At 35.8% G+C, this 21,296-nt stretch overlaps 1 protein-coding gene across 1 annotated transcript in view; it reads left to right on the forward strand.

The window, feature by feature from the left end:
• The first annotated feature begins 10,626 nt into the window (after positions 1-10,626).
• The window catches only part of LOC142352843 (uncharacterized), a 30,924-nt gene continuing 20,254 nt past the window's right edge, over positions 10,627-21,296 (forward strand). Inside the window, exons 1-3 of the mRNA XM_075404995.1 lie at positions 10,627-10,679; positions 16,284-16,415; positions 19,532-19,751. Of these exons, the coding sequence (XP_075261110.1) occupies positions 10,633-10,679; positions 16,284-16,415; positions 19,532-19,751 (399 nt within the window). The 5' untranslated portion in view covers positions 10,627-10,632. The remainder of the gene's footprint in view (positions 10,680-16,283; positions 16,416-19,531; positions 19,752-21,296) is intronic.

The following is a 21,296-nucleotide window of genomic DNA, read 5'->3' on the forward strand; positions in this document are numbered from 1 at the left end:
AAGTTTTTCACAGAGTCCATTGACCTTGTTTTCATTGGCGCGAGAGTTACTTTTGGCTTCTCGGAGTTGTCCGGTGTTGTTGTTGTTGCTACCAAGCTTGAACCGGCCTCTGTTCTTCTGTTTTCCAAAATTGTTGTTGTCCTTGAACCTGAGTCAGACGGTGTTCTGAAGTCGGTCGCAGACAAAGTCTGCATCAATTGACTTGCAGTTGTTAGTGAGCCGAAATTCCATGCAAGTTTCTCCTCTGTAACGGGGGAAAACAGAGACGGTGAGCTCCCGAGAGTGGCACTAGGATCAGTTGGCGTTGAAACGCATCCTGTTGTTGGTGGAGGGGACGCGGGAGAATGTGGAAGGCCCCATAAATGGCTAGTTCATTACAGGCGCGAACTACTCCCAACTGGTTTTCGAAAAAGGGCAAGCAGTCACAGTCGTATTTGTATAGAATTATTCGAGTTTCTTTTTGGCAGTGTCACAATGTCATACGGGTAAATAGGATGTGTTAACAACAAGGGTTGAACGAACCCGACTGAGTTGATAAAAGTTCCACCGCAGTCTTCACTCTCCTTTTTGCCCGGCAAGGTTGTAATGAAGTTAATAAAGATTTTGTGTATCCTGAAGTGTTCAAGTGTTGTCCATTTCTCCTGTTTATAATTTTTTTTTGGACAAAAACCGCTAAAATCGTTTGGTTAAACGTTTGGTACACAATTGTTTGCTCCCAGACATTGTTTTGGTCACTCAGGATGTGGAAAGACATTGTTTTCCGCGTTTGAAGAAATTTGAAGATATGAGAAGCAAATTGTTTTTCTTCTGTCAAAGTGTTTTTGACAATTGAACAAGAACATTTAAAGGTATTTTTAATTCAAGCGAGGATATTTTGGATAAATTTATTCAGAAAATTTGTCTTCTGCTCAGACAAAGACAAAGAGTTGCTATTTCGAAACTGAAAGGAACTAAAATGTAGCGGGGAATAGAGGTTTTACCCCGTTTATATGAGTTACCAATGTTTCCAGTGACCTGTCTTTCTCTTACCTGCCCGCGGCACACCCAACGGCCAACTATTTTTGCCATGATTTTTGCTTGAAAACATGCTCTTTTGCTTTCTCTATGACAGATTTACGCGCAAGTCTTGAAATTGCACCTGTATTAACAAAATTTAAATGAACGCCAGATGTTATTCATTAGCTTTGCAAAAAAATCAATTCGGATAAGTAGAGCACACACGTGTAACCCACGCATGCCGCGGAGCCGAGGTGGGGAGCTCGTTGCTTGTAATAAGAACCACACTGTGGTTTCTTGTTACGACGGAAATACCATGACAGCCACACCTACGCGTATTCCCTTCTTATCAGTCAAGTTTTTTAAATCGAATGCTGTTAGGGACTATTACCAGTATGTATGTGTATATGTATTTGGGTTTGTGTTAGCAAGGTTACGTTGACCCACCATGAAAATGCTCTTGTTGTTCTAAATATAACTCTGCGATAAGTAAATTTTAAGGAAATTACACGGACCTCTGCAGACATTGATTTAAGTAAATCACGTGAAACGACGTTATCAGTACCGTTTTTGAACTACGTTCTACAAGAACTTGAAAGCTAATTTGATACAAATGCCTTTCACTGCAAGCAAAGACAAAGAGTATGGTAATTGCTATTCCGATATATCGAAAAGAGAAAAGAGGTTGATAAGAGCAACTCGCAATGAAAACACCGGGACGTATGACTTTTTCAAACTATTTAAAAGAAAAGACAATGAATATGAACAGAGAATATCCCTTACAACAGATGAAGTTGACAACTCATGGAAAAAAGTGGCAGGATCCGAAATTCGGTGTCAGAGTCAGACGAGAAAAGAGACTTCTGTTGCTAAAAAACCGGTCTCTAGAAAGCTTAAACTAGCAGAAAAAGAACCTTGATACGAATCAGCGTCCTCGTCCTCAGCTGCTTCCGCAGATTAATCAAAATGGTTAAAGCAATGTTTGAACGATCGCCGGGTTACTTCCAACAGTTTCAGAAGGCGTTCAAATTTTCAGTTTGTGACGAAAAACCGGAGTTAAATGGTGTAAAAAATTATGCTGTGTGTTATTTTGAAAGAGCCTTTTGCACCTTGAAAATTAACCATTACCATGCTTTGGTGGATAAATCGTCGTGACAAAGTCTTCAGACAATTCAAAGCTTCAAAAAAGCTATACATTGCCTTGTCTCTTCGCGACTTTCAAGATTTTGTTTGCCAATTCAAATACCCTAGAATTGAAAAGATATATTTCTCAAAAGCTTGTATCGGCCGTTGAATACAATTAAAATATGAGCATAGACTACCGCTTCAGAAACTGTCGCCAAACTTCTCTAACGCAGCTGCTAATCAAAAGGTCAACAACAACAAAAGCGACGTTAAGTTGAATGAAGACAGTCAACGACGACTAGAGCACGGAAGCAGCTCAGTTTCAACTTCATCAGAACTCATTGCAAAATTGTATTATGAAGTCAAATAACCAACCAACTCAAACTGATAGCTTTGCAAGTGAATCTTGAGAGAGATTTCAAAATATATTTTCTGGGCCGCACTAAGGTGCTTTTTGCCAAATAATAGACATATTTTTGAGCGGATATAGTAATTTGCTTATTGATTCTGATGTTTTGTTTGTATGCAAAGTGCATGAAAAGAAAATATTAGTTTGAAAAAAAGATTATTCAGCTAAGCATAGTTTAAGTTGAGTTTGAGCATCATGTGAAGAGGAAATCGAATCAAATCAAGTTCACTCTTTTTTACACTTTCTGTTTTGTTATAACCGTAATGAGCAAAATAAATACAAAATAAGCCACACAAAATGGAATTTTGTGTTTGTATTGGTGGATTTCTAATCAATTCATACATATTTTGAATATCAAGGGCAGCGGAGGCCAGTCTTTTTTACAAACGTTTGTATGATGTTAGTTTTTGTCCAAGCTGGTCAGCAAAAATGTAATCGCCCTTCTTCCTACACAAAAGTGTCCAATGATTTCCAATAGAATCAGAGGTGGATACATTCACAATCATAAATCTGTTCTGTGACCAATTCAGGGGAATGTTATCTGCTGGAAAGACACCACAAAATTTGTACTTCAAACGTTTACATTCTTGAACCAGGCTGTTCATCCATCAGTTAGTCGGGTTATGTTTTTTCAAAACCTTCCGAGCCGAATCGATAAAAAGTTTTTGCTTTCTCACCAATAGTGCAAATTTGTATGTTACTTTACAAAAGTGGAAAGGATTGAGCTGTTTGTTTCCTAAAGATTCTTCATTTGTGTTAAGGCATATAGCAAGACGTCGAATGCGCTCCCTGCTGAAAGCCTCCTCTTGTTTCCAGCTTTACAAACCAGTGGAGTCAGGAAACGTTTTAATTAAGGTCTCCAAATACGGATAGGACGCTGGATTTGATAGTAAAGTTTTTCCAATTGCAGAAACACCGTCATCGTTCAACGTCATTTTCTTACATACAAACTAGCTTCTATAGTTTTCACTTTGTAGGATTTTGCAGCATCGTCAGAAATTATAACAAAATTATCTTTTGATCGACGAAAAGAAGTTCGCAGCGTCACACCACTCAAAAGTTGTTGATCGCAACTAAAAAAAATCTACAGCAGCTTTTCCATAAAAAGTATAATCGGCAGATTGTCTAACCAAAGCTTTTCGTCTGTTAATTTTAGCTGGCGGAATTGCCCCAGGATTATCTTCGTATGAAGAGCCTTGGCATGCCAACCAAGTAGCTTTTGCATCTCTGTTATGAAAAAATTCAGTTTCAACGAAACTTTTGTGAGCATAATTCCCATTCGCATTTGAAATTTTTAATCCGTTGGCAGATACTGGCAGTCAGAAAGGAGCGAATGTAAAACATTATTGCAGATGAAAGGGGCGTCTGTTTTGGTTAGGTCTGTTGCACCTCCAGCGCCATATTTCAGATTGGCTTCGGAAGCTTGAACTATCTTGCATTGGAATTCCAGGAAAATTTTAGTAGGTCAATAAATGTATTTTTGTGTCTCCAGCAACCTCAAACTCAAGCGGGGGTCCGTTAGGGCTGTAAACCGGCACTGATTTTCGACAAAAACTACCATCAGAAATTACAAGCAGTGCTGGTTTTTCAAATAAATCCAGGGAACTATGTGTTGCCTTTGTTGGTAGCATATTACCGATCATCTTTAACTCTGGCAAAGAAATCCGAGCGACTTTTCTTTGGCTGTTTAAGTTTTGAGGTCAATACCTTTCTCATAATAGTACTTCTAGCTTTTGAACCAGAATGTTTAGATTGTCTCTGACTCATTCGGTTTCGTCATCTCGTTCGCAGTGCTAAGGAGCCTCCTGTGTGCTTTTTGACTGTATTTGAAATAGTGTTTGTCAGCGCCTGTTTTGCGGAATTTTTTGCTGACATCCTTTAACTCTGGTACACTTTGTAAGAGAAGTTCTTTTTGGATTCGTTTTACCGCGGGTAGAATGAGTTTTTGTGCAAGCGATAAAGCAATTCGACCTATGCCTCTGCTAAAGCTCCAAAGCCGCTTCCTCTTTGTCTATATTGTCGAGAAAAATAAAGCAGCGAAGATTCTTGATTAGTGTAGTACGATTCCATTGTTTCACTCACCAAAATTTTTGAACTGTAGCGTCAATATTACTTTACCAGTTCCTGGAATTGGGACCAATTGGCCTCTTTCGGCGGGTAGCTCCGAAAGAGGCCAGCAGTAATTTTTGATAGTCGAATTTTGAAGAATTTATTCGATGAGTTGGTTCAAGTTCACAAACGCTACTGTTTTTCAGACATTGTTTTGAAACATTGACACGTAATAACAGCCTTAGCGTCACCAACATACTAATGCTCAATAATGTTTGTGTAAAGGAATATTAGGTGCTTTCCCGCGCACAGATCAGCAGGGAATTCTCCAAAATATGCCTTTGTCTCATCGCTCTTCGTTCATTTTTTTTTTGATGTAGCTGATTCATTTTGTACCCAAGATGTACACCGTGTCTATCTGGAATTCTGTAAAACCCACAGTGTCGGGTTTTTCCTCACTAGAAAAAAGTGATTCCTTCATATTTACCAAAATTCATATTTTACCAAAAATTATTTCGTATTTTACTGTACTCTTGATTTCACGAAACGAAAAATTTGGTATTCCAACTGTTCGCTTTATAGTAAATAGAAGTTGAGCAACAGTGTCAAAGTTTTCAGTCATGAAAGAGAATTTTTCTCCAATGTAAGGTCGAGAATTGACATTAGCTTCAGATGAGAATCTTTGTCATTCCTCGTATCCCTTTAGACTACGTGCTGTGAACTATGTACCGTAAACTCGTCTTCTAATCGTTAAGTTCCCATTTTTTAGAGGAGACTCTCTTTCTAGTTGAAGTTCTGTTTGATAGAGTTTACCCTGGATAACTTCTTTATCTGCATTAATAAGAGAATACGTGGGAGGATGCAATATTGGGATAGATGCGATTTCAAATACCTGCTCTTTAAATGACCGTTTGTAGCTTTTCCCGAACGTCTCCTCTTTTTTAACTATGCGCACAAAATCACCAATAAAAAATTTGTGGTTTTGAGAAACTCTTGTTTTTGCTGTCAAGGAAACAAGATTTGGAACGTCTTTCCTTGTTCGGAGCCAGTTTTATCGTTCGATTAACTCTAGAATTGGTTGTTTTAACAAACGCATCCAATTTGTCTAGATATGAATAAGTCCACTTTTCTTTAAAATCTATAGATTATCTTTTTCAAAGAGCGTATGTTTCTTCCCGACTTATCGTTCTCACTAACTTTTTCTCACTGAACGTACTGTATAAATGAATTTCGCGTTCAGTGCTTAGGCTTTTGAACGCACTTGGGAACTCTGTACCATTAGCAGCCCAAACTTTTTCTTGTTGTTTTTGCTGGATCGTCTTTTTGAAATCCTGCGCTGTCTTTGGCATTTTTCGTTTTCAGTGGCTCAACCCTGAGATACCTTGACAAACAATCAACAGTTTCAAGCAGATATTTTGCACCACACTACGGTTGTATTTTGCAACTTTATCAACATATGCTAGATCTACGGACCAGATCTCTTTTATATCGTTAACAAACACTTTTAGCCTTGGAAACACGAGGCGAACCGAACGGTATTTGGTGAAAGATGGTTTCGTTTCAAGATACATTAGAATTTTTTTCATTGATAAATTACTCAAACTTTGCAATCTCTTTACGCTCCCAACTGAAGCAAGACCGTTTAAATAGAGCTTGTCAGGTTTCCGCACATCGTCAAAAGAAATCCCTGTTTCTTACGCGCGTCTTCCGCTGTCTTCTTTACGTACATCGACTTTGCTTTGCGTGTTTTCCTTTGGCTCAGATCGTCTTCCTTCTTGCTGTGTTTTTTGTTTCTGCTTCGGTTGTTTTGATAGGGTTTCCTTTTCGTCTTCACTGTAAAACTGATCCAGTACTTTTTTGCTTAGGTATTATAAACCAAGTTGGCTGATATAACAAGTTCACTCAAGACTTTGGAATACTTTGGCAAGTCATTTTTTAGGTTGTTGTAAATTGTACAAAAACTTGTTAGCTTTACTCTTTGAGGCTCATCGTCAGTGTTGAGAATGTTAGTCTCTTCACTAATAGAAACACTATTTGAATTGAAAGTTTTATTTAGGATAATTGCAGCTCTTTTGGTTTTATTTTCATCACTAATTTCAGTTCTAATATTATTGAGTTAATTGCTAATTCCTTCAGTTTCACTGTTGGCTCTAATTCACTGTCATCAATAATTTACTATTCGGTTTTTACATTGTCTGAATCACTTGTTGCATCGCCGCTACTCTTTGTTCTTTTGATCGCTCTATCAGAGTTAGTGTTTGCATCTTGTACTTTTTTCATTGTTTCGTTCAAAATTTGTTATTAGTTCTTTGGAGGAGCGCTAACTGAGTTGCTTTATGCTGATAAATTGGATTATCAAATATTTCCTCCTTGGTTGGGTCTTTTGAAATGAACATTCTTTTGGGGATCAAAACAAACTCTTCTGCATGCATTATTTGACCGTTCAGTAATTATAGCACGACAATCCCAACGCTCAAATGACTTTTGGTTTTTTGGCTAAAACTTTTCGTTTTTTCTTCAAACTTGTTTCCTTTCATAATATTTGTTGAAATGAATTCTCTGGATTATTAAGTATCTGCTTGTTCACTGGAAAATTGCTAGTGATCACACTGAGATATTACTCACAAAGAAAGTTTTTAAAATTGCTTGATGCTTGTTTGAGAAAATTTCTGAAATTGCTCTTGAGCAGCTCTCGCTTTCGCTTTAGCATACACTCTTTCTTAGCATAACTCTTTCTTTTTCATCTGTCAAACTAGTGATAACCGTTTTGGAGGAAGGCAGATAAAAAATTGTTGGACCTGATTGTACAATATTTGAACAATAACGCAAGGAGTCTGAAGTTTTTGGTTCTACGTCAATAAGTAAGTGTCAAAAGGTTTTGTTGGAAGTTCATAGCTTTCCTGCAAAAAATTTGTGTTCAATTGTTTTCCAACATAGGTGACCTGCTGGAAAATGATATGGGTTATGTTGAGATCAATTGTTCGCGACGATTTACTCTGTTCAAATAAGTTATGCTTAACATAAATCACACTACTGTGGTGTCCGGCAGTTGCAATTTTTGAAAGTTATTTGTCATTGAAAGTTTCTTCAAGAATCTTTAAACACAATCAGACAGTTTACCAGCTGATCAATTGTTCGCGACGATTTTCTCTGTTGAAATTAGTTATGCTTAACATAAATCACACTACTGTGGTGTCCGGTAGTTGCAAGTTTTGAAAGTTCTTTGTCATTGAAAATTTCTTCAAGAATCTTTAAACACAATCAGACAGTTTTCCAGCTGAGAAATGAATTCGAATCCAGAAAACTTAGTGAAATAAATCTTCACGTTAAGCTCTCTTGTGCTTAACTTTGGCTGCTCGTGTTGATAAAAGTAGTAAATAGAACTAAATTTCTGTTAGAAAGTTTATCTCAATAACATTTGAATTATAAGTTCTGTTTTCCCACAACACAACAGAATACAAACAGCCATAAAATGCTTATTGCGAGTGGATTTTATTTTGTTTAAAGCTTTGAATTTGGAAGAGCGTAGCCAACTGCACAAAGCAATGAAAACCATAACGTTGATTCTCCACAATCAAGTTTGGAAATTACAGGCTTGGTTAAATACATTACAAGAAAAAGTTCTAATAAAATTTGAGTAAAATAAACCGCTGCGGAACGTTGTAGCCGAGAACCACAAAACTTCCACGAACGCCTCTCTTGTATTTCCTCATCAAAAACTGAAGTAGTCGAGCCCCCTCCCTTAACGGAGTCTATCTGGTCTTCCTTCACACTCAGTGCATTAACACCCATTTTTTTTATTGTAAATTGCCCTTTTGTTAGTCTCTTTCAATCCAAAGGAATTCATATTTAGTATATCTAGAGGCTTTGTCGTCTTTTTTGTAAGCCACTTTACGGTTTGCTTGCATGCCGTAACCACTTCCATAGTAGACAATAGACTCTACGTTGCTTTCACTGACCATCATTTTATTTTCACCAGGGAGATTGTGATCGTCTAGAGGTACTTGAACTGTTGCTGGCCACTTGGGCGTAGGTAAAGTGGTTAGTTTCAGTTTTCTCATGTTCTGTTGTAACGACATGGTACATTTGGAAATATTCAAGTAATGAAAGATATTTCCTTATCGTCTCAATTTCCTTAGTCTTGCAGAGAAGCTGTTTTTTTCGCAGAATATTCTTTCCCCGTGATTCTATTTTCTTTTCTTTTAATGAAGTCAACGTCAACTGATTATCATTCGTTATGTAACTTCATACTGTCAAACTTGGAGATAGTCTCACTTGAAGAGCTGAAGGAGCTGCATTCTGCACTCGACAGCTCATTGGATGGCAGGGAGATCCAATAGAAATACAACTGCTGTCCTTTTAGCACTATGTTTCCTCTTTTGCTTTTCTGCTAGATAGAAAGAGTGCAGAGCGCGAGTAATATCATCAATTGGCGATTTGATATCCTCAACTTTCGGAGGTAGACTTGATATCCTCAACTTTCCAAATCTATTATCTCTTTCAGCAAGAGCTTTTGAAACGATTGTTTTCTCTTTCCCTTTGGCATAAAATTTGCATAAAATTTAGTAACCTTCTGATGTGATCTCCTGTCACTAGCGGAAAGTGAGTTGTAGGAAACTGTCGGAAGGAAAAGAGTTGTGTTTGGATAAATATTTGAACAAAGCAATAACTCTTGTATTATAAAAACCAGTTTAAAATCACTATTTCTTGTTTCAGCATTCCAATAAAGTGGATAAAATGTTTTAATATCTTCACAAAAAACCAAAGGCCAATCCCGTGATATGACCCAAATACTCGTTTCTAATTGGACACGATAACACATAGGAGTATTCAGGGCCTTTATGACTGTACTCTGCTATAAAACCCGCTTTTTTGTGGAGCATTGCATGAAGTCGAAGTTTTTTGAACGATTTGAGGTAGTTGTCCAGTGACGATTTATCAATTCCAATTAGACCGCCATACGGTCTCAGCTTCAATGTTGGCCCCATATCATTATCAGGATCAAGGTATTGACACGCAGCTAGAAAATACAGAAAACTTTCGCCGTACTTTGGATAATTGTTCTTTATCTGCAGGTAAAATTCTGGAATATTTTCCAGATCAATGGTTGCTATCGTTTTGGCGATCATTTTCACCAAATATTATTTTTACAAAATGAATCCTTATCATCAATATCTTACCGCCTAGGATAACTTCCCCCTTCCCACTTGAGTTTCCAACCGAAGTATATTCCAACAATCAGCGAGCCACACAAATACATGTAGCAAAAATACCACTCTTTTAACATGAAGTATCTCCCCTCTCTTACAAACTAGAATAGCCCGAAATATATATACCAACAATAAGCCTGCCAGACAAATAAATATAGCACAATTACCACTTTCTTAACATAAAAGATCTCCCCTACGGGATCAGAGATCTCCCTCTGCCGAAAGGCGAAAGGATCTCGAAGGATCCCCCATCTTCCCGCATATATACGATACTACTAACGCTGTTATCTGTCGGCCTAGATTTTCTATTCAGACATTATCGGTTTCTTGGAATGGATTAAACGTGAGGTTGCTGGTCGTAATGATTTCTGATAACTCTGCTTTTTATTATTTATCGATGTAAATTACCTATCATTGTTGTAAAGGTTGCGTTTTTGATACATTCCATAATCGTGCTTCCTTAAGTCATATATTACCAGTCATTAGATTCTAGATGAAATTTTAGATAATGATATCTATTTTCACAATGCTTACATTTTTATTACTGCTCTAATTTATGATCTAATTATAATAGTTTTAAATTTAAGCAGCGAAAGATGCCATTTAAAGGGTGGGCATCTCAAACATATTATGGAAGCAAAATTTAAGAGGAGTATTATTGGCACCGCATTAATGAGTTAAAACGGTGGTTACATCTGGTAGTCAAAACTTGTCGTAAATTATTAATTTTAAGTTTCTGAAAGACCTGATGAAATTAATGATCTTTTAGAACATTCCAAGATTCATTTCATGGAACTACTGTCTTAGCATTGCAGAAAAAAGTGATGTTTTTAGATCAGATTTATGTCGCAGGCTTTGGTTGTCGATCAGGATCGCACCGATCAACATGGGTAAGTTCCTCTGCCAAGAGAGCACCCGGGTCTTACTGACCAAAAACTCACCGTATGTAATTTATAAAAGATATAAAATTTCTGAATTTTTTGATCTAGCTGGGATTAGTAAGATCCCGGATCTTTTCCCTTTTTACCAACCCCCCCCCCTTGTACAGAGCACGTGTCATTACTTGTTAAATCATTATGTAAAAATAAGGCACGTGCGTCTGCGGGGTGCAAAGAATATGCACCCACTAAGCTTTCACAAACGGGAAAAATCCAAGATACCACATATGGGCTTATAAACAGTTATAAACAGGCTTTGTTGATTTTTAGCACTCTTTGAAGCTTTCTTAAACTCTTAAAAATTTTAGCATAAAGTTGCATGTGCTTTTATAATTTCTGTGAACATTCCTTGAAATTATTGATGAAAGTGAACAGAAGATGATTTTTTTCCAAATAAAACTTTTATGTCTATGAGAACAGAACTACCGCTATCAGCCACCCAAATGGCCAGTACTTTGACGCTGTCCAGTTTACAACTCGTGTTATTAGTGTTTGGGTCAATCTACTGAACAAAAGTAAGAATGTAAGACAAAGTTTTTTCCATACATTTTCACTGGGCGAGGAGACTGATTTGTTCACGAGCGGCATTTTCAAATCGGTTTCCTAATTCTGATTCATAAGTTTTGATGGACTTGTTTTAATTCAAATTTAAAATAGTTTTTCTTTTTTCAGCCCTGTTTCTTGGTGCTTAGTGTGCTATCAATTTTATAGGTAATCACTGAGCAAATAGAAGTGGAACCGAAAAATCTCTGGAGAACAACAATTGCAATTTTGCAGCACAGTATGCTTTGATTACCGTTGAAAGATTTCGAATCTCTTTGCATTTTCCTGTCTGTTGCTTTAGTGTTCTCGTTATTAACTGTTCTCACAGTCTTGCCTATCCTGTTCAAAATAATTAATTAAAGGAAGAAAACGTTGACTAATTAACTAATTAAATAAATTTTTTGAGCGGGTAGTTAAATTTTGTGTGAGACTAATGTTGCTTTGAGTTGATTCTGAAGGTTGTTCTTCCTTTGTTATTAATAGCCGCACAGCGATAGCCGGGGCTATTATTGGACTTCTCTTGTTTTTTTTTACAATTCAAAGAATTTGAATTGTATTGGGGCGCTGTCTTTTTTTATTACGACTCGAAGAGGAGTATTGGTTTTTCTTAAGGTTTTTTTTTACGACTCGAAGAGGAGTATTGGAGAAGTATTTTTGAAGCGGGAAATGAATCGCGTGAAAAAAATGGGAGTGATTTTGGTGCTGAACAAAAGTGAAAAGCGGAGCGAAAAGAAAGTGGTTTTTGTTCATATCACTGTTTTCTAGCGAGCGAGAAATTGAGGTGTGAAAAAAAATTCTGTAAGGGAGCGAAATTTTTTCTTCACGTTCGGCATTTTAAAGCAGTTTTTTCCATTTTTTTGCTTAAGAGGTTTGATTATCATTTTTTTAAAAATTTTAGGCTGGTTTTGGTAGTGATTTGAAGGTTTCTGGAACTTCATATGACTTTTATGCTAATTCGGAGGTTTTTCATGTATTTTGCTGATTTTCGGGCTAATTTTTGCGTTTTTGACGATTGTTTTGTTATACTGGCTCAAATGGGTATTGAAAAGACCCCGTCTGCTTGAACAAACTTTAGATAACAAGTGGTTAAGTTCTGTGGACTAGTTTTCCTAATTTTTTGCAGTTTTTCGTTTTCTGTTTTTTTTTCTGTTTTCTTTTTTTCTGTTTTTTCTGTTTTAAGTTTCTTAGCATATTATGACTTGCCTGTTGTTTTGCGAGAGTCTGGATACCCTATTGGATGAAAGGAATTATTCTTTGGATTTATATGCTGTTGTAATTTTAAAAAATTTTATTAACTTTTTCCAGTTTTTTTAGTGCAAATTGTTTTGAGACCTTTTTTTCATAATTTAACCTCAAGTATTTTTAGAAATTCAAATAAGTGGTTTTAGTAAGTACTAGTTGTTTTGTTGAAGTAATTTTGGCAGAGATAATTATTTCGGGTTCTCAATTTATAACAAAAATTGATCAGATTTTTTAATCATATTTTAACAGATTTTATTTTGTTGTTTTTACTTTCTTGTTCTCTGGTTTTGTTTCAAGATAATCTTAAATTAGTGGAGACAAGTTGTGTCTGACGAGTAGTTGAATGGCGATGAAAATGATTTCCACTTCGAGTCGTTTCCGGAATTCTTCTGGCTATGTTTCTTTTTAATCATCTTTACTCGAGTGATTTTTAAGCGGGAAATGAAACGCGTGAAAAAATTTGGAGTGATTTTGGGCTTGAACAAAAGTTAAGAGCGGAGCGAAAAGAGAGTGGTTTTTGTTCATACCGCTGTTTTTAAGAAAGCGAGAAATTGATGTGTGAAAAAATTTTCTCTAAGTGAGCGAAATTTTTTTGTTCACGTGCGGCTTTTAAAAGCAGTTTTTTTTGCAACTTTTGATGGTTATGAGGTTTGATTATGATATTTTATTAGTTTTAGGCTTGTTTTGATAGGAATTGAAGGCTTCAAGTAGTTAATTTGAGTTTATTTCTAATTTGATCTGTTTTGCTGAATTTTAGACCAAATTTTATGATTTTTTGCGTGTTTTTTTTTGTTCTAGTGCTTTAAGTGGTATTTGAATAAAAGCTTGTTAGTTACGAAATACTCAGATACCAATTGACTAAAGTTTTCGTGGTAAAAATCATTTTTTTCGTATGAAAATTGACGGAATAATTGAGAAATTTTTACATTTTTCTGAATTTTTTTGTTGTTTTTTTTTTAAATCTTAGACAAGTTTCTTATCCTATTATGACTTGCCCATTGTTTTGTGAGCGTTTCATTGCTCTAATTGCAAAGGAACTTTATTCGGCTGTATGTTTCTTTGTACTATTAAAAAAGCTCATTAAGTTTTTCTAGTTTTTTTGTTCAATTTGTTTTTGAATGCCTTTTCTATTCTTCCTTAATTTTTTTATTGCATTTGTGGAGGTTCAGGGTTCACAAAGCTTGTTCTAGTTGTTTAGTCGTAAGTATGGGCAATTTTCTCCTTCGAGTCGTTTCCGGAATTCTTCCGGCTATGTTTTTAAAGATGTGTTCACACATTTTCCTTAATTTGAAGTCAATTTGGAGTAGTGATTTCGGTCACGCCGAAAGAGGAAATGGAGCAAAAAAGCGAGTGGTTTTTAATCCTGAAATTTTTGCACTCTAATTTTAAAGTAGAGTGATGAAATGGTGTTTGAACAAAAGTTTGCTTTCTCGCTAGTGGTTTTTGGTTCACATGCGGCAATTTCACTTTGATTTTTACTGTTTTTTCGATTTTTTCGATTGGATTTTTTTCGAAATGGTTTTCCCAATCCATTCATAGTCCGTTCTTGGGCTAGTTTTCTGTTTAGTCAATGAAAGTTATTTGAATTGTACGTCAGGACTTGTCTTGTTATGTTTTTTATTTCTCTCGTCGCGATTTTTGTTACGACCATATGACGTCACAACCACTTCAGATCTTTTTGTTCATTCGTTCATGCAATTTTAACTGAATTGCATGCGTGACGTCCTTTTTCGCTCTCAATTGAGCTAGTTTTTTGTTCATTTGCGTGATTTGGTCACACTTGACTTACCTCACACAAAAATGACTTCCTCACTTTGAAATTGACTTTTATTTACTTTAATTCAAAGAGACAAGGTCAAATGGGTGTGTTTCAATCTAAATAAAGGTTATTAGAGTGCAGCTAGTAGAGGCAGCAAAAAGTTATACAGATTTTAAATCAAAGTATAACATATCAGACTCCAATGAAAAGACGAATTTTTTTCTCTATCTTTTTACTGTTTTTTTGAGAGGGCAGATCTACGAAGCCATTGCGGTTATTTTCTGGCAGTCTGCCAGATATGTTAGTATTTTGCTTGGTTTTTTGACACCTTTCCTCAACTTCCGACTTTCATGGTCCTCTTTGGATATTTCCATGAGTAAAATGAAGTAAGTTCTCGCTGTTATTAATATTGAGCTTGAGTGAGTTTAATTTAGTAGTTAAACTTAGTGTAATTTAGGTTTTTGCGGAAAATATACTCCAATGTTGAACATTTCACGACACTTGAAAAAATGTTGACAATTAGTATCTTTTCTTTATTTTTTCAATCTTATTGGCGTCAAGAGGTTAATAATTGCTATTTTAAGACTATTTATGGTGTTTCACCTGTCTCTTTCAAAGGTTCTGCACTAAAAAGTTTTTTATGGTTCCTCTATGCGATGAATGTTTTTTCTCAATCACCAAAAATTGAAGAAATGTACTTTTGATCAGACCATCAACATTAATCTGATGAATTTTTGCCTATGTGCCTCATAAGCGTAAAAAGGTCAGAAATGTGAATTGTTCTTGCAAAATTTGACCCTCAATTTCTCTTCGAAAAGAATGTTTATTGATAGAAAATCTAATTATGATAAAGACATGCTATGACAATGTTTATAGTCTGTCTTTTTCTATAGCAAGATTTTCTTTTTGTTTTTTATGGGATAGCCGATCCTTAATTTTTACGATAAATTTCTCTTTGGAGGAGTTCAAATCATTGCTACTGATGACGTCTCTTGGCGAATGTTTGTAACGTTTATGGTTGCTTCTTTTTGTAAGGTTTTTGCTGGTTGGGCATCAACTGACTGCAGCGTCATTTTCCTTGTCACATCACCTCTAAAGCAAAAAACAATGGAAAAATTGTGTTTAAATATTAGAAGTCCTTTGTAAAACACTTGGCGTCTATACAAGTAAACAGAGGGCTGAAGTCGATACTTTTTTTGAATTAACGGAATGTCAGAAAACCAACTCAATAATTTCCCAAAGTTCGCAGAGAATGAAATTAGTCATATATTCCTAAAAGCGGTTTATATTTTCAATTTCAGGAAACGACATAGCTTTTATAATATCAGTTTTTAAAGATTTTCACAAATGCATAGATAGTGCATCATAAATGAATCATTTATTCTTAATGTGTTTTTCCACAATAAAAAAGTGTCACTGAAAAGTCTCATTGAAAGTTCTCACTATAATTATTATAAACTCGCGATCTGACGGCGTGAAAAGAGAGGAAAAGTGAAAATATTTGAAAATTTAGAGCCTCATTTTTGCTCCAGAACTAAAAAAATATCTTTAGCAATCGATTCAGTTTTTTTATTCAAATGATACCACGTTTCTATCTATCGGCAATGACATCGATCGTATAAAACCATTACAGTTTAAAGTTCCTAGCCCCCAGGTAAATCTGGATTTTGAAACGATAAAAAATAACGCACATTAGTTCGTTCACGCTGCGCAAAAACCGTTTCTTTTGCTGTTTACATGCCAAATTTACAAACTCAGACGATTTTTTAGAAATTTGAAGCAAAGGATCTGGGTGTCTTCCGTTTGTGCCCTCCAACCAATACCCCCCCCCCCCCCCCCCCCAGTTACAGAACACATACATTTATATAGTAAATAATTGTTACGTTGCACAACATGAGCTTGGGCGGTTCAAATAAAGAAGTGTACCCACTGAGCCGCGGGGCACGAACAGGTAGAATCCAAGGATCTAAATTTGAGGGGACATAATAATGTGTGTATTGTGTGTTGTGTAGTGTGGTCGTGTACCGAGTTGAGGCCAAAGATAGAGAGAGGGCTACAAGTGAGGCACTGGCCAATCAGCCCCCTGGCACTTTCTACATCCGACTGTCATCCATCAAAAACTGCCTCGTTGTACAATTTGTCAAGTTAGTTAATCACGATTACGATATATATTCAGTCACTTGATTAAATGAAATTTTTCTGGTTCTTTCCCATTATAGCCCCCATTATGGTATCTATACCATGACGGCGGCATAGGTTATCTGACCACTAGGCGGGGTGACTAAGAGGGAAATCCGTTCTTAAATAGCATTTTTAAAGTCCTCAAATAAAATTTTGGAATTAGCTAAATTTCTATGAAATATTAACGTTAAAAAATTTATATTGGCGTTTACAATCGACCCTTTAGATAAATTGTCCAAGCAATACGTAATAATTTGCCAAAGATCAGTTCACCCTTTTTTCGCCAGTGCGAAGTCAATTTAGAGTGGTGATTTTGGTCACACTGAAATATTAAAGGGAGCGAAAAATCGAGTAGGTTTGAGGCTTGACTTTTCTCAAAATGCCATTAAAGTGGAGTGAGAAATTGGGGTTTAAACAATTTTCAAGTTTTGGCGATAGATTTTTTTAGGTGCATCAATTTGACTTCTGTTTTCAGAGTTTCCTCCCATTTAGTGCTTTTAAGACGGTATATATGTGTTCTAATTGAGCCTATTTGGCTTGGCTTGAATTCATTAAGGGGCAGCCACAACTGTTTATGACTTTGCAACTATTTGTTGTCATAAAATATTAGTGAATTTTAGATTTTGCCCCCTTTTTAAAAATTATCTGTTGTCTTATCACTTAGTATCATGAATGTACAGTCTAATTGCGTGCTAATGAGGCGTAAAAGAACCTAATTAATGGTCTAGTTAATAGCTATTGGTTTTCCTGACTTTGACACTACTTTTTCTCAAAATTTTTGAGTGAATTTTTCAATTCTGCGATTTATATTTGTACTTTTTGTTGTCTTATCATTTAATCTCATTGGGGACAGGTCTCTGATGCTGCTAATAGGGGTTAAATTTATCGATTTAATTGTTTTTGTTCAAAGCTAGTGCTTTCTTTGAATTTGACACTAATTGTTTTCAATAATAATTAACGATTTTTTTTGCGAGTTTTTCTTTTCATTTTTGTCGTCTTTACGTTTAGTCTCAATATTGGCAGGTCTCATAGGTTGCTAAAAAGATTTCAATTAAAGCAAGTCATTTCAGTTCATAGCTATTGTTTTTTGTGACTTACACCCTTATTAGTTTTTAAAAAAACTTTTTTTAGCTTTGCTAGTATTTGTTGTACTTATTGCTGTCGTGTCATTTAATCTCATTGATGACAGTCTCACCGGTAATTGAGACTGTTATCAATGGTAATTGATGTAATTTTATCTTTCAGTAGCTGTTGCGTTCTGTGACTTTTATACTAAGTGTTTTCAAAAAGTTTCAGCGAGTTTTATTGCGATTTTTGTTTTTTTTTTACTTCTCACTTAATATTATTAGTGAAAAGACTCATCGACCTTTACTGACAGGTTGCTAATGGGAAATAAAGGAATATAGTTGTAGTTTTAGTTCATAGCAGTTGTTTTTTATGTTTATCCTGTTTCAAAAAATTAAAGTTGAATTTTAGTCTCAATTTTTTTTGGTGTTTTTGTGTTGTTTTATTGCTTATTCTCATTACTAACAGCTCTCATTTGCCTTTTTTAAGTTGAAGTAAATGATTATCAGGGCATAAATTAATACATTTCTTTGAATTGTAATTCAGGACTTGTCCTGCTATGTTTTTTAATTCGACGTCTTCATCAATGATTCTTGCGACCTGACTTCTTGGAATTGACTTTTTCAATATCAGTGATTTTTACTGCTTTGCAGTTAAAATTCGTGCGAGTGACCTCATTTTTTTCTCCTTTTAGGTTAATTGCGTCAATTACCTCACTAAAAAAATGACTTCTGAACTCGCCTAATGAACTTTAATTTTTATGAACATATACTAGTTAAAGATCAATAGTGTGCATTTATGTAGTGCCAAACGTACATTCCCCAATTATTGATTATTATGGCCTTGAGTTTTTGATTTTAGTATTTATTTTGACAAAGCTCGATTAGGGCTTTTTCCTTATAGAGCGTATGTGTCTCATAAAAATGACAGTCCGAATCTAACCAAAAAGTGTAATGGTCTATTAGAGAACTGGTGGTCAATCTGTCTATCTTATTCCTTTAGTTGTTTTAATTCATTGAACGCCTCAAGCATCTATCGCGGCTATTTTCCGTCAATCTTGTTTTAAGATTATGGTTAAAATAAATGTTTATTCGTGAACAAAAAACATTTTTCGTGAACAGAAATCTTCTCTAATAGTTTCTTATGTTTAATTGTGGAGCCACAGAGTAATCTTTGGTGGAATAATGAGTTCGGGTGGACGCTGTGTCAACAATGGAAAAAATTTATCTCAACAATGGAAAAAATTTAACTCATTTAAAAAATAATTACTGTATCGTTCAAATTTTTATCCGTGCGATTTAATTTTGTGCCTTACTAAGAAATCACCCAATGCTCAAAAGTGTTTTCTATGTTAAACCTTTGTAAGAGTTCAGCTACAACATAACACAACGAAATTTGGAAGTTAAGTAATGTTTTTTTTCCATTCGAGTTTATGAGTCAAAAATAACTTAACAGTTGTTAACGGGTACCAGAACAGCTTTGGCTACCATAAAGAGTCTATTAGTTCAGATGATGACTCAGTCTCCCACAGTTAACTTGAAAACCGTTCAACTTATTCACTTCCATATAATGAAGGGGAACAATTGGGGGACTCAATGGGGTGGATCTCATGAGAGCTGGTGAAATCTTGCATCTATTCTTTTTCACATAATTGATATGCCCCCCAGTGTTTTCACGCCCCCAATTACAAACTATGTATTGTTATATAACACGTTAAAAATGTGTTATATAACACCGAATTTTCATAACTTTTCGTCTTGAGAAACGGGACAAACTTCAGTTGTTTGCGAGCAATTCGTCCGACGTACGTTGGTGTGTTATGTCACACACTACTACTAATATACCTATTATTATTATGATACAAATGCAATCTAGGGTTCCAGTTAAAAACGGCAATATGCGCCTGTATCCCGACAAAATTACCCGCGAATTGCTGCTCTGTGCGTTAGCTGCAACAACAACAACGTTAATTGATTTTGTCTTAGACTTTTAAAACTATCATTATGATTTCTAGAGATAACAATGAGGTCGACAGACGGTTGCTGGAGATTGTTCCGAATAGTGAGCCAGTGAGGTACAGGGTTAATGTGGCCAAGAACTGCACCCACCCCTCTATCCGACACCTCATTGACCACTACTCGAAGAACCCAATCACACAGAGCAATGCATTCGCGAGGGCAGCAGATCTACCCGCTGATTATGTCCCAAACACCCTCGTTCAATATCTCATCAAGGTACTCAGACTTGTAAATTAATCATAATGCAACAAAGTAGAGATCTTAGAGGGTGCTAGGAATTAGCCGAACAATTGATTTTGGTCGACTGTACAGTCTGAGGGGTGAAAATTCAATTACCGGTTGCGACATTTGTTGCAAATGAAAAACGGCTGTTGTGAAATTTGCGGTTGTGTTGCGATCCACACATTTTCTCCATGCCATTCTCCCACTGACGAGGGGATGCTACCATGGGTAGATATGTTTTGCTCTGGAGTTTTTGTCAAAAATAAGAATAATAAATAATTTAACCAAAAAATCTACGGGCTAAAAGTCGAGCGTTAATCAGTCAAACAAGTACAATCCACTTGTTATATTTGGTATCTGAATTTTATTCTTGATTCATTGAAGAGACAAGTCGGATTTTCTGTTTTAAATTTAATTGAAACGGCAGAAAGATTTTAGTTTTGAAAGCTTGCCTCGTCAATAATGCGACCATTATTTTTTAATGGAAACGTTTTCCTTGTTTCATGATTATCTTATATGGTCTCTCAAAAATTGCCATTTTGTATTGTGTATAATTTTTGAGAACGTTGATCAAATTTACTATTTCAGCATAAACAAATTGGCGAGTACGGAACTAGATATGGTAGCAAATTTAAAATTTTCAAATCAACCTACCCTTTATAATATCAATTTCGAGGTTAATAGACCAATTTACCACAAGTTTGCTGTAGATTTTCAGTTTTCAGACATAAAACCATCCTCCTTATGACAGATATCGGAAGGTTCCCTCTCTTCCGGTTTAAAAAGGTGGCCTAAGCATTCTTCTACCCGAATACATGGCAAACAAATAAACGATCTATTTGGGTATGCGAGCCGTTACAGAATCACGACGCTGTAGATGCAGAATTTAATCTGGAGAAAGTCCTTCAGAAAATTACGAAAAGTAGAAACACGCTCGAGCGAAAACGTTGGCATTTAAAGGTATAATTGACAATTGCTTTTTCTCTAGATTTTTTTAATGGAAAAAGGTGAATCATGCCGGGTAAACGCACTTCCCTTAAAAATATTTCATTTTGAGTTAACCATGGGAGAGTTTAGAGATGGAATTGCCCGTAGATATGGATAGTGTTCCGTAAAACTGCCATGAACATGGGCATGCAGTGAAATTTTTTATTGTAGTGCATGTTCTTCATTGCTAAAAATGTGGCTATACGCACATCAGACACAATGACATCCGTGACTCTTTTGCCAGACTGCTCAGAGTTCTGCGATGATGTTGAAGTAGAGCCCTGTCTTCAGACTTTGCGATGTTAAACCTTCGCAAATAGCAGTAACATTACTGATGACGACGCTCGACTAGATATCAAACCTAAACGCTTCTTCGAATCACGATTCATGCGAACAGTCTTTGATGCGAAAGTGTCTTATCGTATGCTAAGAGTTGCATAAGAAGCATGCCGGATTCCGACAAATATCATGAGTCCATAAAGATGCCGAAATGCGAGCAAAAGATAAAAGAAGTTGAGAAAGCCACCTTGTCTGTTAATCCTCTTATGTGCA

The sequence above is a fragment of the Convolutriloba macropyga genome, chromosome 14 (genome assembly GCF_964194025.1).
Source record: "Convolutriloba macropyga chromosome 14, txConMacr16.3, whole genome shotgun sequence".
In the NCBI taxonomy this organism is placed as follows: Eukaryota; Metazoa; Xenacoelomorpha; order Acoela; family Convolutidae; genus Convolutriloba; species Convolutriloba macropyga.